The following is a 26,420-nucleotide window of genomic DNA, read 5'->3' as shown; positions in this document are numbered from 1 at the left end:
TGTAGTGCATCTATCTGCCACGACAATGGCACACAGAACACCTTAACTACTAAATATCCTCTGTGGTCCACTTAGTCTCTCTGCCCTTCCCACTCCCATCCTCCAGCACCTACTAATCCTTTTACCAGCTTGTATTTTTGCCTTTTTGAAATGACATACAGTATATAACTTTTTCGGACTGGCTTTTTTCACCTTAAATATGCATTTAAGATTGAAGATTAATAAACAGTTTTGTTAGCTGCTTAATTATCCCCTTTTTTGGCATTATTAAAACTTTGACCTTTTTGTTAGTTTTGGTTTGGATTTATTTATTTTTATTCTACTGTTGACTATCAGTAGACTAGAAGTCAATCAAAACCAAACTCCCACCCCCCTTTTAGTTTAAAGTTTTATAATTTTCATCTTGCTTCTTCCTCACATCATGTTTGGATTTTTGACTTATCCTGTTTTTCTGTCTCTGGGTTTGTTTTTAATTTTGTGAAATTCTTTTTAATTTCTAAAAGTATCCAATTTCCTTGTTTGCTCTCATTTTGAGAATTCTAATAGATTGATATGGGTATATTTTAGCTTTTTCTTCTGTTTTTTTTAATGTTTAAAAAAATCTAAACTTTTCACTTAGTTTAAATCATTAGGTTTGGTTTTCTTGATTTTAGTGCTTTGTAAGACAATTTCTTGCCTCAAACCTATCATTTGCTAACGGGGTCTTCCTCTTAGTTCAGTTTGCTAGTTTAACCCATTGTTTGAACTTTTAATTTTGGTGTTTTATATGTGGGGGTAGTGGTGTGTGTGTACTCATTATCTTCAGTTGTTGGTGTTGATTCACAGTGACCATATGTACAATGAAATATAACATTGAGGGTTGATTCCAAAAAGTAACTTCGTATTGTGTGGAATGTGAGTGAGGACAACACATAAGGGCCTGCTTAGTCACCTATACTTCAGTACCACGTCCCAAACCACCTGGGCTCCAGTTTCATGACTTTACAATCTACCCCCCCCCCTACCCGTCCCCGTGTAGCAGAGTTCCTTTCTCTTTGCATAATTTAGGAAGTGAGTGCACCAAGTATGTTCTCCATTTGTCCCTTTTATTTTTGGTTGAGTTGGAAGGAGAGAGTCATCATCACATGATATAGGTTAACATTTTGTATAGGAAAGGAAGCTATAATAAAGCTATCTGTGTATCTCTGCTGTTGTTGTAAGTTACCATCTGTTGATTCTGACTCTTGATGCTGCATATCTAGACTACAACTACTACATAGAGTTTTCGAGGCTGTGGCCTTTTGGCAGCAGATTGCCATACTTGCCCACTGAGGAACCTCTGGGTAGGTTTAAACTACCAATCTTTTGACTGATAGTTGCACCTCCTAGGGACTGCTTTTATTGTTTCTGTACCCCTCATCACACTAAGCTCCTTAAAGTTAGGGATTATTTCTTATACATTTATACAATTCATGGTATAGATGTGGTGTCTCATTAAAGGATTCTTCCATTAACAACAGCAAAAAAAAAAAGATACTATCAATACAGAGCTCCTTTAATGATGTGTAAAATATTACTAAATTTAATTAAAATTTATGTGGGTGTGTGAAATGTTTTCAGGACCAGGTTGATCATTTTACCCACTGCCATCATATAGATTCTGACTCAATGAGCCTACATAGGGTTTGGGGCTATAAATCATCATGGGAGCGGACAGCCTCATCTTTCTTCTACGGAGCATCTTGTGGGTTTGAACAATGATCTCACACTGAACTAAAAAACAAATCAAAAATCCAACAAGCTCGCTGTTTATAGAGTTGATTCTGACTCCGAGCAGCATTATAAGGCAGGGTGGAATTGCCCCTGGGGGTTCCAAGACTATAACTCTTGACAACTTGTTTATAGCAAATACCTTTCTTTAACAACACAGAAGGCACATGGACTTCCCAAAAAGAATACATAGAAGTAAAATCTACTACATGTGTTAGTCCTGGTAGACTAGAGAAACAAATTTAGGGAGAGTCATATGTATAAGAAAGAACTTTATATACAAGAGCAATTGAATATTGAGAAAATATTCCAGCTTAGTCCAGATCAAGTCCATAAGTCAGATATGAGCCCATATGTACCGATACCAATCTATGAATTCTTCAGTCATGCAACACATGCTATGATGCTGAATGCAGGAAGATTACATGCCAGTTGGTGGAAAGTCTTGCGGATCCAGTGGCAGTGGAAGCATTTCGGCACTGGCAGGGGTCTTCACATGGCTCCTTCAGCTCCAGGGCTCTAGCATAGCTCCATGTATCTTGTCCACAGGAATGACCTGCGGGGAGTGTCTATGTGTTCCTACTCCAGTGAGCTCTTTATCTCCTTAGCACCTCCAAATGAGATCATCAAGCTGCAACCTGATTGACAGGCTAAACTCTACCCCTTCACTCTTAAGTCTCAAATTGACAACAGATTATGTAACTACCACACTACCTCTGTGGGAAGACAGAAAGGAGAAGCTCAATATCAGCAGCTAAAACCAGACCGGGGACCTACTGTGGAACAGACCATAAATTGCTCAAATGTAAATTCAAAGCTGCAAAAAATTAAAACGAATTTACAAGAGTCAAATTATGACCTTGAGTCTATCTCACCTGAATTTCAAGAACATCTCAAGATCATACTTGACTCATTGAATACTAATGACAGCAGACTTGATAAACTGAGTTGTGGGGGAGAGAACATCAGGACCATCACTTATGAAGAAAGCAAAAGGCCATTAAAAAGACAGAAAAGAAAGGAAAGATCAGAGTCGATGTCAGAAGAGACATCAACTTGATCTTAATAGTAGAGTAGCTGAAGCAAATGGAGGAAAGCATGAAGTCAAGTAGCTGAATAGAAAATGTCAAAGGGCAGCTCCAGAAGCCAAAGCCAGCTATTATAATGAAATGTGCAAGGATCGAGAATTGGGAAACCGGAAGGGAAGAACATGCTCAGCACATCTGAAACAGACAGAACTCAAGGGGGAAAGTCAGGCCTTGGCTTGCAGTTTAAAAGATCCTATAGGCAAAGTATTGAGTCATCTAGGAAACCTCAAGAGAAGATGGAAAAGAACACACAGAGTCACTGTACCACAAAGAACCTAGTCGGCAGTCCACCATTTCTGGAGGCAGCATATAAACATGAGCCAATGGTGTTGAAGGAAGAAGTTCCAAGTGCACCGAATGCATTAGCCAAAAGCAAGGCTCTAGGAATTGACGGAATGCCCATGGAAGTGTTTCAGAAGGCTGAAGAAGCACTGGAAGCACTCATTCGTCTATGTTAGGAAATTTGGAAGACAGCTACATGGCAACTGACTGGAAGAGATCCTTAATTGTGCTCATTTCAAAGTAAGGTGACCCAACCAAGCCCTCCAGTTATAGAATTATGTCACTGATACCGCACACATGTAGAATCTTGCTTAAGATCATCCAACAATATTTGCAGCAGTATAATGACAGGGAACTGCAAGAAATTCGGACAAGATTCAGAAGAGGACAAGGAGCAAGAGATATTATTGCTGATGTCAGATGGATCTTGGCTGCAAGCAGAGAAGACCAGAAAAATGTTTGTGTTTAATTGACTCAGCAAGTCATTTGATTGTGTGGATCGTAACACTAGGCACCCTTGAGAGGAATGGGAATTCTGGAACACTTCATTGTGCTCATTCAGAACTTGCACATGGATCAAGAGGCAGTTGTGTGAATAGAACGAGGGAATAGTGCATGGTTTACAATCAGGAAAGGTGTGCGTCAGAGTTACCCTCTCACCATACTTGTTTAATTATATGCTGAGCAAATCAGAGAAGCTAGATTACACTAAGAATGCTGCATCAGGATTGGAGGAAGGCTCAGTAACAACCTGCTGCAGATGACACATCCTTGCTTTATGAAAAGTGGGGAGTAACTGAAGCACTCGCTGATGAAGAGCAAGGAGTGCAGCTCAAGTAAGGAAGACTGACATCTTCACAACTGGACCAATAGGTAATGTCATGATAAGTGGAGAAAAAGTTGAAGTTCTCATGAATTTTGTCTTAGTTGGATCCACAATCAATGCTCATAGAAGCAGCAGCCAAGCGATCAAAAGATGCATTACAATCGATAAATTTGCTGCACAGTACTGAAAAGCAGGGATGTTACTTTGAGGACTGAGGTGAGCCTGACCCAAGCCCTGGTATTCTCCATTGCATTATATGCATATGAAAGTTGGACATTGAATAGGGAATAAGGAAGGTTGTCAAAGCATTGATGCATTTGGAAATGTCGTACTAGCATGAATATTGATAGAACCATGGAATGCTTAAAGGACAAACCAATCTGTATTTGGAAGAAGTAAAGCCAGAGTGTTCCTTAGAAGTAAGGATGGCAAGACTTTGCCTTATATACTTTGGACGTATTGTCAGGAGAGGCCAGTCCCTGCAGAAGGACGTCATGCTTGTTAAAGTGGAGGGGCGGTGTACAAGAGGAAGGCCCTCAAGGAGATGGACGGACACAGAAGCTAGATCAGTGGGCTCCGGCACAGGAATGATTGTGAAGATGCCATAGGATTGTGCAATGTTTCATTCTGTGTGCATACGGTCTCTGGGTTGGAGCTAACTCAATGGCCCCTAACAACACTTTACAATAGTAGAAAGCCTTGTCTTTTTCCCGTGGAGAGGCTGGTAGTTTCAAACTGCTGACTTTTCTGTTTGCAGTCTAACACATAACCACTATGTCATCAAGGCTCCTTTGAATCCCACAGCACCAGGGGAAGGTAAAAGGAGTATGCTTACAGCTAGCATAATATAGTGTTTTACAATTTCTGAGGCATTTAACAAATATGAGGTAAACGGGAATGTTTTTGTTACCTTCTCATTTTCTACATGATGAAGCTCTGAATTGAAAATGGCAAGAACTTACTTAAGACCAAATGACTAAGAAGTGATAAGGCTGGGCCTGGAAATGGTCTTTTGGCTTCAATTCCATGGGGACTGAAACTTACTCCTTTTGGTTCTGTAACACCTCCCTAAGTGGATATTTGATCAGTCATATTGAGCTGGCCTACTCCATGTTGTCACTCATCTTTCTTTGCCATGGAAACGAAACTCCAGTGACTTACCCTTTTAAAAAAATTATTGGGGGCTCAAACAGCTCTTATCACAACCCGTACATCCATCCATTGTGTCAAGCACATTTGTATATATGTGCATCATTTTCTAAATATTTTCTTTCTACTTGAGCCCTTGGTGTCAGCCCCTCATCCTTCCCCCTTCCTCATGAACCCCTGACAATTTATAAAAAATTTTTTTTCATGTCTACAACAATCACTATCTCCCTTCACCCACTTTTCTGTTGTCCGTTCCCTGGGAAGGGGCTATATGTACATCATTGTTATAGATTCCCCCCCTTCCTCCCCCCACCTTCCCCTTACCCTCCTGGTATCGCTGCACTCATTATTGGTCCTGAGGAATTTATCTGTCCTGGATTCCCTGTGTTGCCAGTTCTTATCTGTACCCATGTACATGCTCTAGCCTAGCTGAATTTGTAAGGTAGAATTGAGGTCTGGATAGTGGGGAAGAGGGGGAGCAATGGAAGCATTAAAGAAGTATAGGAAAGTTGTATTTTTCATTGGTGCTATACTGCACCCTGACTGGCTCGTCTCTTCCTTCTGACCCTTCTGTAAGGGGACATCCAATTATCTACAGATGGGCTTTGGGTCTCCACTCTGCACGCCCACTCATTCACATTGATATGCTTTTTTTGTTCTGGATCTTTGATGCATGATACCTGATCTCATCAAAATGGGTGAAGAAAGCTGATGGTACCCAGCTATCAAAAGATATAGCATCTGGGGTCTTAAAGGCTTGAGGATAAACAAGTGGCCATCTAGCTGAGAAACAAACAAAGCCCACATGGGAGAAGCACAGGAGCCCATGGGATCATGAGGTGTTGATGGGATTAGGTATCAGACTTCCGTTCTATCCAGCGTGTGTACATCCCTACACGATCTGTCTTTCTATCCTTCTTTTCAGTATCTCTCCCTCGTGTTCACGGCTTTGCTCACATTTCTCTAACGCACTAGGCTTAGTATTCCACCAACATGCTCTGCTTCGTCTGAAGTTAATTGTCGACCTTGTGTTTGGAATGCTTTCTCCCAGATTCTTCCATCTCTTTCAAATCATCATGCAACCTCAATGAGACTTTCTTTGACGATCAGATTTAAAATTGCAAACATGTCACATGATATACATTATATGCACACTAATCCATCTTCCTTTTTTTTACTCCTTAGCCTATGAACACATAATCCTTTGTATACATTGTATAATTTACTGCTTATGGTGTTACTGTTGGCCTGTTTTCACTTTAGTGTTAGTTCTAGTACTAGTACCTGGTACAATACAAGACCCAATAATGTTTTTTGAATGGATGCAGGACATTCAGTTGATTAAAAAGGAAATTTGTTAGTAATACTTGAGAAGTTTTACAGCTAAAGTTCTTTTAACCAGGGTTATGCATTGTTTTGTTTGTTTGAGATGAATTTCTGTGTCACTAAAGACTCCAAGTCTATTTCAGTTTTACTCGTTTGTTTGTTTGTTTAACTACTCAGACCACTATTATGTTTGAAGGATAAAGAATGTAGAGGGTTTTTTTTTGTAAAGAAGCATATCAGATATGTTTACACTGGCCATCTCAAAAAATGAAATTAACAATATCCTTTTGAGCCCTCCAGATATGATTCTTACAACACCACCGTCTCTCAATAATGTATCTATCCGTCCCTCTCTCTTCTGGTCCCCACCCCTGGCCGCCTTGTAGTCATCAGAATCTTGTCTGTTGGTGTATAAACCATGTTTCTTTTTCTTTGTTTTTTCCTAATAACAATAATGTTTTTATTTTTTATCTTTTTAATATTGACTTGAGTTTGCCAAGCGTAATGGTCTTTAGCTTTTCTCCTGTCTTACAAGGTTTCAGAGAGTTGTCATTGTTTTCTATTGATGCATAATATTTCATAGTATGAATGTGTCAGAGCTTGTTAATCCATTCCCGTATAATTGGGGCTTTGGTTGTTACCATGTTTTTGCTAATGTGGAAATTGCTGCAACAGACATAGCTGTGCATATGTATGCCCACCTTGTATTCTTTATTTCTTTTTCTTTGGTATCCAAACTGGGTTTATTGGGATGGCTCCCCACACATCTGATTCAGGATCTCTTAGTGCGGCTTCCACCTGAAGGAGCATTCTTCTGTGAACCTTGCTTTTCCTCCTGTAGGCTGACAGAGGACAGTAGAGCAGCCAACATACAAAACTACTGTTAGTGCATGGCTGAAGACTGTGGTGACTTTTTATAGCAGCCTGAGGATTTAATAGCATGAAGTAGGAATTGGGCCTTTGCACCAAGCACTTCTTGCGTTTCCTCTTTTCTTCCGGGGAAGGATGAAGGAGACCCTTTGAGAGGCGTGATCATGTGGGGAGGTCCTCACCCTGGAAAAGGCTGTTCTTGATTTCTTTAGGGCATACCCCCAGTAGAGAGACTGCTGGGTCATAAGGCACTGGGATTACATTTGTTTAAGGAAGTGCCACACTGATTTCCACGGTGGCCATAGAATTCTACAGCCCCACCAACGATGTAAGCACGTTCTTACCTCTCTTGAATTTTTCTAAAAGTGGCCATGTGAGATGACATCTCATTATTGTTTTAATTTATATTTCTTTATTGCTAGTGATTTTAACATTTCTTCATATGTTGTTGGCCACTTGGATGTCATCTTTCATAAATTGTCTATTCTTATATTGTGCCCTTTTTATTCAGTTATTTATATATTTTTTTGTTAAGATGTTATTTTTATTATTTTGGAGACTAGCCCTTAAACTGATGAATTATTACTGAATATTTTTTTCCCAATCTGTGGGTTCCCTGTTGACTCTTTTGATGAAGTCTTTTGATGTGCATAAATTTTGTATATTTAGTAGATTGCAGTACTTATTTTGTCTTCTATAGCATAGATATTTTTCATTATGTTTGGTAGTATATTTAGAGGATCATGTATTTTGAATAAGATGGAGGTAAACTTTATGATTTAGTCAGGAAATGCTTCTTAAAAGTTGTTCTGCATGCCAATTTATATAAAATCAACTGACTTTCTTAGAAAACTTTCTTTTACTTGTAAGATCAGAATACAATATATGATATTAGAAACATTTATTTGTTTTAAAGAACAGAAATTCAAATGTCGATTCTGAAGTTTAAGGCAGATAGTATTATATAGGATTTCTATAAAATTTTAGATTTTGAAATGTTTTAATTTTCATATTTTAGAAAGTATATCAGTTCTAATCCTTTTAATGGTTAGTTTTAATTCTACTTGCAGTATTTGTGGTTAGGTAGTAAAATAGACATTTTCATGATTAATCTTTACTGTTATTTAAATATTTATTTATTTTCTCTTATAGATTTGCTTTGACTTCAGATTGATATGAAATGTGGAACCGCCTTTGATATCCTCACCTGGGAAGGACAGTCTTCTTCTTATTAAAAGTAAACACATAAATAAGAAAAGAAAATGACCAGAGGGATCATACCAAATGCCAGCTCTACATCTTTGGTATCATCTACTTTTTTAATCCATCAAGACAAATGGGTTTAAGGGAGATGATTTTTCACTGATGTCTATTCTTGGCATTTTTACATCATCCGTCTTAAACTACAAAATTTAACATGAAGCTACTTAAGGCTTGGTTCACATAGCGGTGTTGTAAGCTCTCATGCTGCTCATTTATATATTTCATTTTTACTTAATAAATGCATGACAATTGACAGCGTCAAGAGAGATATGGACTTGGCAGATTGCACTGAATGTAAGTGGACAGTTCAGGAGAGCATCCATTTTATCACCAGAAATATCACATAAAGATATGACTTTATGATTTTTGCAAATAAATTTGCTTGAAAATGCCCTGGGTAAAATTCTTACGAAAACCTGCCGGCAATCTTGGAAAAGTTTATCAGCCTGGGAGTATGCTCTCTCTGGCCCCTACCAAAGGATTACTAAATGAACCCGGACAGAACAGCTGCTTTCTCAACAGTGCAGTACAGGTGAGACCAAAATAACTTGTTACATTTGTTTAAAGATCTTTAAACATGATTTTTAATGGTAGTAATAATATGTTGACTGGGCTTTTAAGTTTCCATAGTAAATGAAACTGGTCTTTTTAACAGAAAAAGATGTTTCTGTTATACAAAAATGATTTTGACTTAAGATGTTTACTTGATAAATTCAGAATACATATTTTAAATACTTCTAAGAAAATGCAAAGAAATGTTATGCTTAGAGCATTTTGTGTCACTACAAGTATTACTCAATTTTTAGTTTTATTAAATTTTGAAGTCTTGTCAATAATAAGGAAAGCTACAATTGAGAAAATATAATCAGTATTGTAAAAATGATCCCTATATTTTAAAACATTGGTAAGCTTTATACACTCCTTCTTCCTTTAGCATCTCCTGAATAGGATTTGTTAACTTCCTGATTTCTTTTACATTGGCCGGTGATTGTATATTTTATTACTTTATATAAATAAAAATATATGGCTTAGTAGCTAAATAACTTACAGCTATTGAAATTGTTTTTCTGAGTAGTGTTTACATTAATTTGACTCAATTTTTATCCTTTTTGGGAATATCTATGTGCAATTGCTAGGTGGACGGCTAAGGAAAGGCCAAAGGTGTATTAGAACATAAGAAAGATAATTGTATCATGTAAAATTTTAACATAATTTTAACTTCATTATGAAGCATATTTAGGTCAAAATTTAGAAGACAGCAATTACAGAGTATGCATATGATAAAGATTTCCCTAATGTTTTATGATTTGAGTTGCCATATCCCTGCTCATTAATGCATATTATTTTAATGTAATAATAAAGAATGTAGCAATGTTAGGCCCATTTTCCTTTTTCCAAATTTTATAGAAAAAAGTTAGCATCATCCCTTTATGAGTTGATTCTGATTCATGGTATAACTCTGTATGGAAGAATAGAATTGCTCCGTAGGGATTCCAATATGAAATCTCTATGGGAGGAAACAGCCTCATCTTTCTCCCTGGGAGTGGCTGATGGGATGAATCACTGACTTTGCCCTTATCAGCCCAACACCTAGCCCACCGGCAAGGCTCCTTCCCCATTACTATTACATTGCACCAAATTTAAGTGTACTAAGTTATCATACTTTCATTTTTATATATAGCTTGATTTAATTTTATCTTTATCATAATAGTCAGGAGCCTGTGGGTTACTCATTGGCTTGTGATCCACAGGGTCAGCAGTTCGAAACCACCAGCAGCTTCTTGGGAGAAGACAGGTATTTTTATTCCTATAATCAGTTACAGTCTCAGAAACTCAGAGTTCTACCCTGCCCTATAGGGTCCCTATGAGTCAAAATTGATTCGGCAGTAAGTTTGGAGTTGGAGTTTATCATAATAATTAAGTGGAGAGCAAATGCTTCGAAAATGATTAGGGCAAAGAATGTACAGATGTGCTTTATACAATTGATGTATGTATATCTATGGATTGTGATAAGAGTTGTATGAGCCCCTAATTTAAAAAAAATTAGACTGGACTATTGAATTATAAAATCACAGAGGATTGGCATATATATTTATGTGCACACATATGCACAGAACGAACAAAGTATGCTTCTAGTATAATTCGAAGTCATCAACAAATGACGTGTAACACATCGACATCAGTGTCCTAGGCATTAGTGAGCTGAGATGGATTGGTGTTGACTTTTTTGAAGCAGAAAATCATAGGGTTTACTCTGCAATCAAGAGAAATGGCTTTTCCTTTATTGTCAGCAAGTCCACTGCAAGATCTATCTTGAAGTACAATATTGTCTGTGATGGGATTATATCTATCCTCATTCAAAGAAATCAACTATTGTGCATCAACAACTAAAGCTAATAATGAAGAAATTATTCTGCCAATGTCTTCAGTCTGAAATTGATTGGACTAGGTGCAATCAAGATGCATTGATAATTATTATGTATGAGACTTCAAATCATGTACTTTGGAGATGAGGCCCTGGGAGAAGGACATCATGCTCGATCAAGTAGAGCAGCAGTTCTCAACTTGTGGCTCACGACCCCTTGGGGGAGGTGTCAAACGATCCTTTCACAGGGGTCGCCTGATTCATAACAGTAGCAAAATGACAGTGATGAAGTAGCAATGAAAAGAATTCTATGGTTGGGGGGGATCACCACAACACAAGGAACTGTATGAAAGGGTTGTGGCATTAGGAAGGTTGCGAACCCCTGAAGTGGAGCGTCAGGCAAAAAGAGAAAGCCCGTGGGAGAGATGGAGTGACGCAGGCTGTGGCTGCAAGGATGGGCTCAAGCGTCAAGAGCACTTGTGCACGACGAGGCAGTGTTTCACTGTTTCACATAGGGTCGCTCTCAGTCTCCACACACTAGATGACACCTAAGAACAGACATGCATGGATGTATTATATCTTTAAAACTAGCGAATCTGAAGGAAAAGAAAAGAAAAAACTGCCCTTGTTGAATCCTTCTCATGTCAGCACCATGTGTGTCAAACTGTAGTCCAAAAGATTGTCATTGCGGATTTTTTAGAAGTAAGCCCATCACCAGACAACTTCCAAGTTGTCTGTATAGACTTGAACGCCAACCTTTCGCTTAGCAGCAAAGTAAATTAACTCTTTGTGTCACCCACTAACTCCTCCGTGAACCTACTGCTCCTCTTGTTCTCACAAGAATTCCAAGACAGATTTCCAGTAAGGTAAAAAGAAGCAAGTTGCTTGAGTTGAAATGAGAATGTGGACATTTTTAACTTCCTCACTTCTGAAACTCACCTTCTCTCTCCATACCCCATTTTCAACTTTAAATCACTGTGCAATCATAACTTGGACACTGATATTTTAATTAAGTTGAAATTTGATATATTTTGTTTCAATCCTTTTAAAATTCTTTTAACAATCATGTACTAACTATTTTTCTAACTTAGATAAATATCCTTTTGTATATATAACAGTTTTTATTCAGTAGTTCCATATGTTTTAGTATCTGCTACTCATAGCAAGGTAATTTTTTTTAATTTTAACCACTAGCTAATCCATGAAAGAAGGAGGAACCTTTTCACTCCAGTAAAGATTTATAGTCTTGGAAAACCAAAGGGACAATTCTACCCTATTATGTAGGATTTTTAAGAGTCCGAATTTACTCAGTGGCAGTGAGTTTAGTTTGAATTTGGTTTAGTCCTTCTGATTACTGACTACATTGTACTAAAGATGGGGAAAATCTAAAATAATTGCATTTTTTTCTGTTGATCCTAGATTATATCTTAATTTTATTTTACGTGCTTCCTTGCTATTAAGGTTTTCTTCACTTAAAGCTGAGACTGGAGAGAGAGAGATTAGTGAGTTAAATTGACCTTGTGACTGTTGTAAGTTAGTCCATTTGAGAAACCCACAAATCTAGACCTTGTCAACGACTCAGACCTTTATTCCTAATTGCCCTCTACCTGGGACATGTGTCAATTTGGAGGCTCCTTTACTCACCTAAGGGAAGACAGGGGCTTAAGTGGAGAGCAAATGTTTTGAGAATGATGAGGGCAATGAATGTACAGATGTGCTTTACACAATTGGTGTATGTATGGATTGTGATAAGAGTTGTATGAGCCCCTAACAGAATGATTTTAAAAGAAAAGTATTGATACCATCTGACCTTGAGACCATTGACGATGTTCACTGTTCTGCCCTTTCTCAGTCATTCCGCTGCCGTCCAGTGCTGGGAAACGTGCAGGCAATATTCCTTGCACAGCACTGGGTAGGGATGCCAGACATCAGAAGACCTAACATGAAGCCCTCCGTCAGGCTCTGAGGAAAAGGGCTTCCATTTCAGTTCTTTCCACTTCTGTATTTTTGCCCTTTTGTCTATTGTTTGTTTGTTTAAAACTTGTATGTTCTTCCCCTTTGTAAAATTCTGATGATTTCAAATTCACTATTTTTTTTCTTTTTTAAATGCTTCACCTGCTGTTAATCCCACTCAGTGTGTTGATCATCTCAGACACTGCAGTGTTCACCTGTGGAAACCTCATTGGAGTCTTCAAACATTCTTTTTCTTTGTGCTTCACCTGCTCAGTAGTTCTACTAGCAAGTTGAACATAATAAACACAGTTATAGTTGTTTTACTCTAAACGTCTCATCTATTATTTGTATGAATTTGGTGTGTTTTTCAGTTGGTTGATTTTTTTCTCCCTTTGCATTATACTTTTTCATTGTTTTGCATGACTACCAAATTTTACTTTTTTGGATTATGGATATTTTTATATTCCTATAAGTATTCTTGAGCTTTGTTTTAGGATAGCATTAATATACTTGGAAAAAGTTAGATCATTTTACATGCAAGCTTTGTTTATTGTAGCCCTAATTTCTCCAGAAAAGACCCATAATTTTTTTCCCTAGTCAATGCCCTGTGAATTGTAACATTTTCTACCATGGTGGTTAGAAACAAGCCGCATCAGGCCAGTGTCAGTTTGGGGCACTGTTTCCTAGGATCCCCTTGGGTATTTCTTTCTGTAGTCTCACAAGCATGTACTCCTCAGTAACCACCTGAATATGCCAGAGGGACTTTCTGTACATTGCTGGTTGGTGTCTCTTTCAGTACACATTTCTGAACTCTAGCCACTTTGGCATCTGCAAAAACAGCAAAGAGACCACATCTGACTTTCTCTGACTATGCCAGGAAGGAGAATCCAACTCCTCACCAGCCCCAGGCCTGCTGCCTTGAGGCAGAGGTCAGACATGCCTCCACCCTCTATCCCTTTAAAAAAAAAAATCATATTCTGATATCAACCATTCCTCCCAGGACACTCTACTTTTCAGTGGGGTTCGATAATCCCTTACAGTGGCCTCTCAGGATTCAGGTAATATTCAGCATTATGGGACTTTACTAGGGAAGTTAACAGGTTTCCCAAGTCTAGATAAGAAAGCATTAATGAAGATATAGTCATTGGTCCACAGCAAGACATCTCCTCAGCCTACAGCCATGTCTCTCTCTGGTCCTCAGACACTAGGCCAATGGTCCCCTGGCCTCAGTGGGCCAGGAAGCCCACCTCCTGCTCCAGCTCATATCTCAGGCCTCAGATCTCGGGCACAGCCCTCTGTTTTGTCATGGACATGGCTCCTTTACTTTGTCCCATGGCTTCCGTGCTGCAGCCTCTGGTCTCTGCCGCTGCTGTTCTAGGCAGGCATCTCGAACATGCCGCTGTGGGCTTTTCTTCCCTGAGTGTCCTGGAAATGCTCTCTGCTCCTGTTTCCGAAAGATCTCTCTTAGTTGCCTAGGAAATGGCAACTAAAGGGGCCCACTGTCAATACACCTTGTAAGAAATTATTGAAAGCAAGCATTTAAAAGGTACGAATCTACTCTCACTGCCATTGAGTCAGTGCTGACTCATAGTGACCCTCTGTGGGTTTCTGAGACTGTAACTGTTTATGGAATAGAAAGCCTTGTCTTTCGTCCACAGAGCTACTGGTGGTTTTGAACTGCTAACCATGCAGATCACAGCCCAATGCATAACCACTGCACCCACTAGGACATCTCACATAGGTCAAATTAAATCCTCTAACCCTTTCATATTCGTTTAAAAATGTACTTAAAAAGTAAAGGATTTGCAACAAAGCCTACATGGAAGAAGCACACCAGCCTGTGCGATTATGAGGTGTCGAAGGGATCAGGTATAAGGCATCATCAGAACAAAAAAATCTTACCGTAGTGAATGAAGGGGGCAGTGTAGAGTGGAGACCCAAAGCCCATTTGTCGACCACTGGAGATCCCCTTGCAGAGGGGTTTAGGGGAGGAGATGAGTCAGTCAGGGTGCCATGTAGTACCGATGAAGAATACAGCTTTCCTCCAGTTCCTAAATGTTTCCTCTCCCCCCAACTTTTATGATCTGAATTCTACCTTGCAAGTCTGGATAGATCAGAGAATGTACACTGGTGCAGATAGGAGCTGGAGGCACAGGGAATCCAGGGCGCATGATACCTTCAGGACCAGGGATGTGAGGGGCGATACTGGGAGGGTAGAGGGTGAGTGGGTTGGAAAGAGGGAACCGATTATAAGGATCTACATGTGACCTCCTCCATGGGGGATGGACAACAGAAAAGGGGGTGAAGGGAGATGTCAGACAGGGCAAGATATGACAAATTAATAATTTATAAATTATCAAGGGCTCATGAGGAAGGGGAGAGCAGGCAGGGAGGGGAATAAAAGAGGACCTGATGCAAAGGGCTTAAGTGGAGAGCAAATGCTTTGACAATGATGAAGGCAAAGAATGTACAGATGTGCTTTACACAATTGATGTATGTATGGATTGTGATAAGAGTTATATGAGTCCCTAATAAAATGTTTTTTAAAAAAGTAAAGGATTTGATAAGAAGTATGTTGTTACTAAATGTAAGTATATACATTATATTGTGCTTCAGGGAGTAATTCAATAAGAACCATGTAAACATTAAAAAATAGCTCCATTCATTTTGTTATAGAGGCACCATGTTAAAATGCTACATGCAAAAATTTAAAGGAGATATAAACATATTGATAAAAATTAATTAGTGTCAAGACTAGATTGGATTTGAACTTCCTTAAATAAGGGATAGAATATAATCTGTATATGTAGTGGGTCACTGTGAGTCAGAATTAGCTTGATATCAACTGGTTCGCATGAGATAGGCAGCCTCATTATCTCCATTGTACAGATCATTAATCAAGTACCGATTCATATCAGCAATCTGTCTTCTTTGTTTCTGTCTTTTAACAGGAGATAAAAGCAGTATGCTACTGTGTAGTGTTTCTCACCTTTATGTGCTCTCATTATCACGTGCCCTAACGCGCCTTCCTTCTCATTTCATGCACACTGACTACACTCTTCATTCTTGCCACACACATTGACCCGCCGGCCCCCTGTTGAGTATACTCTGGTTTTAAACTCCAATTATATTTCCTTCCTAAATTTCAGTTTGTTCCCGGAATGTATGATCATTTCCTCCCTTATGGCTCTGCCAAGTCCTTTATTTAGTATCCCATGTTTCCTATTAATCATTTCCATGATAGGATAAGAAGCTGAGTAGCCAGCTTTTTTCTGCTTTATCCCTGTCCTGGTTTTTAGATATGAATCAACAAGAAGGCCTTATAGCCATCGCTATATCACTATATACCACAATATATATAAATCAGTTTAGTTTTATACTTGCTATTATTGTGGTTGTTAACTGCTGTCATGTTGAGCCCCATGTTACATAGTAGAACTGCTCCGTGGGACTTTAAATTTTCTTGGCTGTAATCTTTACAGAGTAAGGCAGTGTTTGCCAGACCTTTTCTTCCATTGAGCCTGTGGATGGTTAAACTGCAAGCTGTAGGTTAGCAGTGATCCTGAACACTGTGCCGCCAAAGTTCCACGCTATTGCATTCACTTCTGGTATATGTCTGATTAAACAAATGAATAAAATACCTAAATCTAATTATTTTTTCACAGTCAGGAAAAGTTTTACTGTGTTTCTGATTTCTTTCCACATCACTGTTTCTTAGGTTCTATGGCAGTTGGACATATTCCGACGCAGCTTGCGGATTTTAACTGGACATGTGTGTCAGGGAGATGCCTGCATATTTTGTGCCCTGAAGGTAACTAATTACTAATTGTGAACAAATATGGTCAAGTGTTTCTCCACAAGTTTCATTTAACCTAATTGTTAAGACAGCTGGTCCATTTACTTATAAATAAAATTTATTAACCAGTGGGCTATAGTTTTGAAGATTAGTTCTTAAAGAGGCTTATTCATGGTTATGTTTTTGTTTTCTGTGTTACATAAGAGCAGTTAAATTAATGTAGTAAATAGTACAGAATTGTTCAAAATATTACATTTTTTGTTCATTTGAAATAGTTCTTTATTCATTCAGTAAATGTTTACTGAGTTCCTACTACACTCGATGTTGCTGTAAAATTAATGAAGAACAAAAATGCTAAGAATCCCTGATCTCACAACTTCTATTCTTATAGGGGAGGAGATAGTAAGTAAGCAAAATGTGTAGTATTATATGGCACTGAGTGCTGAGGAGGAAAATAAATTTGAGGAAGGAAGGAGTGTGGAGTGGTAGTGGAAGTCTCACTGAGGAAATGGCATTTGAGTAAAGACTGGAAAAAGATGTTTGCTGTGAACTATAGGGTGGTTATGAGTCAGAGTCACCTTGATGTCAGCGGGTGAGAGAACTATAAGGCAAGGTTCTAGGCAGAAGGGAACATCCGTTACAAAGGCCCCAGAGGTAGGAGGGTGCAAGATATTTTCAAGGAACTCTGGTGACAGAAGCATGGTGGCCAGCGTGGAGATCAAAGAGGTTAAGGGCATGTGTAGTGTCTTTATAACAAGTCGACAAACTCTCTGTACTCGTCCTATAAAAAGGAATCTATTGCTCCTTTTGAACAGGGGCCAGCCTTCGTGACTTCCAGTAAGTATATTGTTAGATGCCATTGAGTAGATTCTGACTCACAGTGACGCTGTGAACAACAGAAGGAAACACTGCCCAGTCCTACTCCATCCTCACAGTTGTTCTGTTTGAGCCCATTGCTGCAGGCTCTGAGTCAGCTCATCTTGTCAAGGGTCTGCCTCTTTTCCCTACTCCTCTCCTCCACCAAAGACTGGTCTTTCCTGACAACATGTCCAAAATACGTGAGACAAATGTCGCCAACACTGTTTCTGAGGAGCATTCTGGATGCACCTCTTCCAAGACAGATTTCTTTGTTCTTTCAGCATGCCATGATATTTCCAAAATTCATTGCCAGCACTGTAATTCAAATGCATTGATTCTTCTTTGGTTTTTGTGTTAGACAGGGTTCTCTAGAGAAACAAAGCCAAGAACTCACAGCATGAAGGAATATAACAGCTAATTATCCACAAAGCAGTACAGAGGGCTCAGTTCAACTCATTTCCATAGAACAATTAATATAGTGGAAGTCCTTCAACTCACGAGGGTTGCTAGGTCCAAGGTCAAGATATAAGACAGCTGAGTCTTCCGTAGAGCAATGTAGGCAGTCCGGCCACAGGCATCAAACAGCGACAGGTCACCAACAGTCAGCCAGATGACAGGATCCAACAGTCCCAAGCCCAAGCGATGTATATACCAGCAGTGTGGTGAAGCAGGTATCGAAGGAACCTGAAGTTCTAGCTACACGATCCATGGGTTGGGTGTCCCACCATTCATGTAGCTCACAAGTTGAGGCAGAGAACTAGCCAAGGCAGCCACAGGCTGGTTCGATCACCAGAGAGCAAGAAAGAGAGAAGTGGGGCTCACTGAGCCATTTATCTCTTTTCCTTCCAATCAAACTGCGACCTTATTAATCCCACATGTTCTTATTGGCCAGATTGGCACAACAAACCTACCTATCACAGTTTTCATTATTCAGTGTCCAGTGTTCGCATGCATATGAAGCTTGGTTCAGATACAACTTAGTCCTCAAACTGACATCCTTGTTCTTAAACACTTTCAAGGGCTCTTCAGCAGCAGATTTACCTATGCAATGCTTTGTTTGATCTCTTGACTACTGCTTCCTTGGATAGAAAGATGTTTACATTTGTTTTACTGACTGCAAAGCCTCTGACTGTGTGGATCATGACAAATTACGATCCTTGAGAAGAATGTGAATTCTAAGAACACTTCATTGTATGCATGCAGAATTTGTACATTGATCAAGAGATAGTTGTGTGATCAGAAATAGAACAAGGAAGTACTGCATGGTTTAAATCTCAGGAAAGGCATATCTCAGCAATCTGTATGCTGAACAGATTATCAGAGAAGCTGGTTTAGATGAAGAAGAAGGCGACATCAGGATTGGAGGAAGGCTTGTTAACAAGCTGTGATATACATGTGGCACAGCCTTGCTTGCTGAAAGAAGACTTGAAACACTTGCTGATGAAGATCAAGATTGCAGACTTCTTATTTTTGCCACAATTAAAAAATAAATATTACACTAATGACAATGAGTACAAGGAAGAAGAAAATGTTCTAAAATTAATTATGGTAATGATTCTACAACACTTCTCGCTATGATTGAGCTACTGAATTGTGTGATAGCTGGATGAAGTGCCATAAACCTGTTTAAAAAATAAAGAATTGCAACCTTCAAATTAGACTATAACTCGGTGTAAAGAAACCAGAATTCTTCACAATTGAACCAATATGTGACATCATGATAAACAGAAACATTGGCATTGTCAAGGGTTTCATCTTGTTTGGATCCACAATTAATACTCATGGAGCAAATATATGGAGCAGAAATAATGCTTTGAAACACGTTGATGTTGCGATAGGTTAGGACAAGTGATGATTATTATACAGCTTCTATTTAACTCCTGGACATGAGTCACCTCTTTCCCCTTCAGACTGTAGAGAAACCAGCAGCCACACAAAAAGACTATCCCGAGATTCCAGCATCAACTGCCTGACTAAGACCTAACCCTTCAAAGTGTTTCACATGATGCCTGATGGGGCAACAGTAAATACCGGAAAAGGTGGTGAAGACTTTGGCTTTTTCTGAGTAAATCAGGATGCCATGAGATTGTTTTGAGTGTGAGACTCTGGTCCCCCGGACGGCTCTGTTTGAAATAAATGACAGGAAGCCTAAGGCGAGAATCGGGGACTCTAGTAGATGTTAGCCCAACTTATTTATGTCACTGAAATCTTTGCTCAGGAATTTGTACAATAGATTAAACTTTTAAGCTCACATGAGATTAAGAATTTAATGTTTTGCCAATGTGTTTTAGAGGTAAATGTTCCTCAATACTCAGAATTTAAACACATACAGGGGTGCAATCATTTACATGCCTTAATGTTCTTATACTTTTGAAAGGATTGTTGGAATACATCTCCAAAGGAAATAGTGTTATATCCTAAATTTTAGAACATAGCAAAATCTATTACAAAAATTGTTAAGGGATGAAGGATGAATTTAAATCAAATTATAGTATTATGTTTTATTTACTCTACAGTAAATTTTGAGTGCCCAATTGTAGAAATTTATGTAGTTCCATTTCTTTCATTTTTTATTTTTAATTTTTAAAATTTTTATTTACTTATTTTTTGTAGTTCCATTTCTTAGTGCAAAATTTCATAGCCATTCCCACCACCTCCCCCCATGTAGCCCACAGCCTTTCCCACACAGACTAGCTTTCCTACGATTTCTCAGAGCCAAATCCCATCTTTGAACTTTTCATTGTTACTCGTTATGCAGGGAATGCTTTTCCTCATTTAGAAAATTGAGATTATTTCAAGCAGTTACCTTCAAAATGCTTTCTTAAAAAATGAAAAGGAATTATCTTTTCTCTGATTCTTCTTTAAAAAGTATATGTTCATTTTTCTGAAACAAATTAATACAGTAGGCAGAAATTTGCCATTTTATCAAAGTTGTCTGATTTTCATTTTTTAACTCAGAGTATCGATTTTTAAGACTTAAGACTAGTAGAAAACAAAATTTTGGGGGGCAGTGGAGGGAAAAAATTTGTTTTTGAAATTCATTCACCAGCTACTTTGTCATTGCCATTCCGTCGGTGTGGACTCAGCTAACTCTGAGGAGAGTCGAGCTGCCCCTGGGTTTCCAAGGCTGGCACTCTCACGAGAGTAGAGAGCCCATCTTTCTCCCTCGGAGCAGCTGGTGGCTTTGCATTTAGCAGCCCAGCTCAAACGCTATGCCACCAGGGCTCCCCTATAGGCGACTTTCGAGTGTTCATACTAACTTGTATGTAACCATACAGATTTTTGAGTTAACATAATTTTAACTCGCATAGTAGTATTTTTAGGTTTAAAGCAGCTTTTCCTCAAAAGTCCATGATATACCTGTATTGGAATTAAATGAAGGCCATGTAAATCAGAATACATTAGTATAAATCAGAATTTCCTAGTATGCATAATAATTTTTATGTTAACTATTTTGATACATTAATTAACATTAATATATTATGTTAATTATGTTAAGCTTCCAGTAATTTAGATGCTGTTACACCAATTTCAACATTTACTGATCCAAGTAATTTTTGTGCAATTGTAGAGCAAAATACTTTTCTATTAGTTTCTTAGAATGAGTATATTATTTCCTTATCTTATAATGAAATTGTTGACGTTTTCCAGTGGTCTTGGTATTAGACTTACTGATGTAATTGGTGATTTACAGACAATATTTGCACAGTTTCAACACAGCCGAGAAAAAGCACTTCCCTCCGATAATATCAGGCATGCTCTTGCAGAAAGCTTCCGGGATGAGCAGCGATTTCAGCTCGGCCTGATGGATGATGCAGCCGAGTGCTTTGTGAGTATTTGGATAATCCGTAAGACATGGGGATAAACTTGCATTCCTTAAATGATGCAAATTTAAGACGAATGAAACATAATATTTGTACAATGTCAATAGGGTTAATAGGTTTGTAGCTTGCTCTTTGGATACGACACAGAAAATAAAACTTAAGTCCACTTTGTGTTATGGGGGGGTCTCTGGAAGGTTGGAGTTGTGAGTCCACTTCGATGTCTTGAGAGAGAGAGCTGGTGACCTGAGCCCTGGACACCCTCCAGAACTCAGGGAGTCCCCATGCATCAGAGATGACGCAGGGGTAACTAGTGTGGGTGATGTTTTTCCTAATATTTTGGTTTTGATTATTTTTGCAACTCAAGGGTTTACTAAATGTTAGACTATATTAAACAGCCTTATTAAATATACATTATATAATTTAAATAAGTATTTTTCCTACCACATTTACATATGCATCCAATTCTCAAAAGTAACATTTCTCATTTCATCATGATTCTCATTTGTATAGAAGAGGATTTTGTTGAACAACTATCAGAATAACCATATAGTAATACACTCTAGGTTGAGCACCACTGACTGAGGTTGATACTCTCTGAGGCTCTGTATTACCACCATAAACATAAATATGATCCAGAACATAACCTTATGTTGTTGTTATGTTGTTCGTGATGTCGAATGACCTTGTGTGCAATCAAAGGAAACACCGCCTTGTACTGTTCCACCGAAACAGTTGTTATGTTCCAGCCCATTGTTGTAGCCACTGCGCCAGTCTATTTCCTTAAAGATATCACTCTTTTTTGATCATCCTCTACCAAGCATGGTGACCCTTTCCAGTGACTGGCCTGACCTGATGACTTGTCCAAAGTGCAGGACACAAAATATTGCCACCCTCCCTTCTAAGGAAAATTCTGACAGTCCTTGTTCCAAGACAGACGTGTTTGATCTTTTGGCAGTCCACATTTCAACAGTACCATAAATGCACCAATTCTTCTGTGAGCTTCCTTATTTATTGTCCAGCTTTCACATGCATTTATGGTGATTGGAAACACCATGGCATGGAACATCTCTGCTCTTTAGCACTGTAAATACATCTCGTGCAATAGATTTACCAAATGCAATGTTTTTTGATTTCTTGAGACTGTTGGTTCCCTGAGTAGTGATTGTAGATCCAAGTAAAATTAAATCCTTGATAACTTCACCCTTTTCTCCATTTATCAAGATGTTGTCTATTAGTGGAGGTGTGTGGGGATTTGTTTTCTTTATGTTAGGTTGGAATCCATACTAAAGCCTAATCTTTCTTTTTGATCACCAAGTGCTCCCAGTCCTCTTGACTTTGAGGAAGCAAGATTGTGTTATCTGCATATGACAAGTTGTTAATGAAACCTCCTCTAATATTGATGCTGCGTTTGTCTTCATATAGTGCAGCTTCTTGGATTGTTTGCTCAGCATGCAGAGTGAATAAGTATGGTGAGCTGATACAGTCTTGGTTGGTGCTCACTTTTCTTGATTTTAAGCATTGCAATATCCATTTGTCCCATTGGAGCAACTGCCTCTTTATCTCTGCACAGGTTCTGTGAGAACACAGTTAAATGTCCGTTCTTCACAATGTTATTCACGCTTTGTTATGAGACACATAGGTAATGCCTTTGCACAGTCAATAAAACACAAATAAGCATCTTTCTGGTGTTCTCTGCCTTGAGATACACTGAGCAAATTCTTCCTTTTTGGCTTTCTTACTCCTGATCTTTATGCATTTTATTATAACTTTGTCATCTCAAGTTGCCCTTTGGAAATTTCTGTTCAGCTTTTACTTCATCATTTATTTTATTTGCTTTAGCTTTTCTCTTTATGAGCAAGTTTCAGTGCTTGTCCTATGTGATTTTTTCTTATCTTTTTAGTGACCTTTTGCTGTTTTCCATGTATGATGATATTTGTGTCATCCCTCAGCTTGTCCTATATTCTGTCATTAATGTTAAATGGTTCAAATCTATTTTTAAGATATTCTTGTAATTTATCAAGGGACCACGAGGGTAGTGGGGGAGGGATACAATAGAGGAGCTGATATCAAGTACTCAATAGAAAGTAAATGTCTACAAAATAATGATGGCAATGTATGTACAACTATGCTTGATACAATTGATGTATAGATTGTAATAAGCATTGTAAGAGACTGGCTGCTCTGAAAAGCCATCTTTGCATTGTTCCCGGGTTCCGCTTGCCGCAGCCACCTCCGCCACGCGCCTCCTCCTCCTCCGCCGTCCCCGAACTCGCGCTCTCTTTGTCATCGCTGTACCGGATCACCAGCGTGCCCCACCATGTCAGACGCGGCTGTGGACCCCAGCTCCGAGATCACCACCAAGGACTTAAAGGAGAAGAAGGAGGTTGTGGAGGAGGCGGAGAATGGGAGAGAGGCCCCGCTAACGGCAACGCTAATGAGGAAAATGGGGAACAGGAGGCTGACAACGAGGTAGATGAAGAAGAGGAAGGTGGGGAAGAGGAGGATGAAGAGGAGGAAGGTGATGGTGAAGAAGAGGATGAGGATGAGGCGGCTGAGGCAGCTACAGGCAAACGGGCAGCTGAAGATGATGAGGATGACGATGTGGATGCCAAGAGCAGAAGACTGACGAGGACGACTAGACAGCAAAAGGAAAAGTTCAACTTACAACAAAACAAAAACACAAAGGCCACCGTGACCTATTCACCCTCCACTTCCTGTCTCAGAATCTAAACGTGGTCACCTTCGAGTGAGAGTCCCGCCCCACCCACCTGGGCTGCACCACTGCAGACACGTGCTCACCCCACCAAAACGACACCGTGAATTTGCAACAGGGGAGGCAAAAATAACCAAAACTTCCCGGGCCCTGCTTTTTTTCTTAAAAGTACTTTAAAAAGGAAAATTTGTTTGTATTTTTTATTTACATTTTATATTTTTGTACGTATTGTTAGGGGTCAGACATTTTTAATGATCTTGGATGACCAAGCCAGCCTTTGGAGCGTTCTCTGTCCTACGTCTGACTCTACTTGTGGTGTGACCATGTTCATTATCTCAAAGGAGAAAAAAACCTTGTAAAAAAAAGCAAAAACAGCAACAAAAAAATACAATCTTATTCTGAGCATTCCAGTAACTGTTTTTGTGTATGTACTTAGCTGTACTATAAGTAGTTGGTTTGTATGAGATGGTTAAAAAGGCCAAAGATAAAAGGTTTCTTCTTTTTTTGTCTATGAAGTTGCTGGTTTTTTTTTTTTTTTTGGCCTGTTTGACGTATGTGTGAAGCAATGTTGTCCAACAATAAACCGGAATTTTATTTTGCTGGGAAAAAAAAGAGTTGTAAGAGCCCCCTAATAAAATTATCTTGTAATAATAATTTTAAAAAAAGATATTATTGCATTCAGGTGTGATATCCTCAAGGATATACTTGTGGGATATATTCTTTCTCTTGTTGACTGTTTTTAATTTTCATTCACTTTATCCTGAGCTTACATAAAAGCAATTGAGGCCTGTTCCCTAGCTGACCCCTGACCTTAAGCCTTCCAGAAAAACTGTTTCCATGAACTTTGCTCTTGACGGGTTTCTCTGCCTGGACTTCCTCCATCTCTTGATCGCCATAGCTTTGCAAGTGATTCATCTGTAAGATTATACTGATACTCAGAGTTTCACCTCCTCCCACAACTGTATCATGTTTTTAATCCCACTTGTTTAAGACTGCCCACTGAAACGTCTGCTCTGGTCTACAGCTAATCTGGGGCAACAGTTTTGGTACCTACCCAGGCAAAAATTTACTCAACTTCAATTCTTCAGTCGAAGTCTTGCTGAGGCAGTTACTGTATCTCTGGTGCATTCTATCACTTCCACTTGGTGTGTGATCAAGATTAGTTGTTCCCTGGAAAGTTAATGTGGGTGCGGTGCTGCTGTGGAGCTTCATTTTCAGCAGCATCTTGTCCCTTCTTAAAATGAATTATTCATTTGTAGACTGAATTTCTTGGGAGCTCTGTCTGTAAAGTTTTCATTATTTCACCATTTTTCCACCTACAATTCACCATAAATTTGGTGTTTGTGGTTTTTGCTTCAATTATACCCACATTCATGTTTCTCTAAGGGGCTTTTTTAAAACTGATGTCTTATTTTTCTTAGTTCTGCAACTAGATGTTGTTGGAGATGTTATAACAAATCATTATAGGCATATTTTGATGCAAAATGGAAATTCAAGCATAATTTCTTCATATTATCCATTTTCCATAGACTTTTTGAAGATTCCTCATATTCCGTGTAACAAGGTCTAGGTGTACAGTCCCTGTTTATGTTGTAGTAAAAGGTGTTTCCAATAATTAGGTCATTGGTCTTTCAAACTTCTGTCTTGTGGTTTCTAGCATCATTTCTATCACCCAGGCCATAAAAGGGGGTTTTAAAAGTTCATGGAAAATTGGAATGAAACGGTAATGGAATTTTTTCACGAACTTTTTGAAGCCCTTCTGTATTTTCCTACAAGTGATCCTTATTACTTGTTTTCAACTTTTCCATTTCCCAAACTAATACTCATCAATTCATCTTTATTGCTTGCTTAATCAGTTTCATCTTTGTCTTTAGTGATTGATATGTACATTTGAATAATAGCTTTATTCATTGGTCTTCCTTGTAGGCAAATAGATATTATCCTATCAACGACTACATTGTATTTCAGGAGAGATCCTGAAGTGGTCTTTTAATAATTAATATATCATTCCTCAACTTGTCATTACTGGCATATTAGACCATATGATTGTCTGATTTCAAATTAGCCCACTAACACCTAAGAATATTCCTGTGTTTCATTTTGACAACTTCCAAATTTCCCAGCTTCATGCTTTGTACATTCCACATGGTCATTATTAATGGATATATGTGGTTGTTTCTTCCCCTTTTGAGTGATGCTATATCAGCACACGAAGGACCTAAATTCTGCGCTCCATTCGTGTCCTCAAAGTTGATTGTCCTATGAGAAAGCAGCTGCTCCTTAGTTGTACTTGAGTGCCTGCCAACCTTCTGGTAATTCATAAAGCTTTTTACTGGCCTAGAAGTAGATCACTAGGTT

General features: G+C 38.7%; 1 protein-coding gene across 4 annotated transcripts in view; it reads left to right on the top strand.

Annotated features, from left to right (window-relative positions):
- USP53 (ubiquitin specific peptidase 53) overlaps nt 1-26,420 on the top strand; it is a 75,259-nt gene that overhangs the window by 17,273 nt on the left and 31,566 nt on the right. For all 4 annotated transcript variants that reach the window (XM_075543868.1, XM_075543869.1, XM_075543871.1 and 1 more), the window contains exons 2-4: nt 8,443-9,085; nt 16,590-16,682; nt 21,220-21,354. In XM_075543868.1, the coding sequence (XP_075399983.1) occupies nt 8,942-9,085; nt 16,590-16,682; nt 21,220-21,354 (372 nt within the window). In that variant the 5' untranslated portion in view covers nt 8,443-8,941. The remainder of the gene's footprint in view (nt 1-8,442; nt 9,086-16,589; nt 16,683-21,219; nt 21,355-26,420) is intronic.

This window comes from Tenrec ecaudatus, chromosome 3, assembly GCF_050624435.1.
Source record: "Tenrec ecaudatus isolate mTenEca1 chromosome 3, mTenEca1.hap1, whole genome shotgun sequence".
Classification (NCBI taxonomy): Eukaryota; Metazoa; Chordata; class Mammalia; order Afrosoricida; family Tenrecidae; genus Tenrec; species Tenrec ecaudatus.
This window is presented reverse-complemented; position numbering and strand designations above follow the sequence as displayed.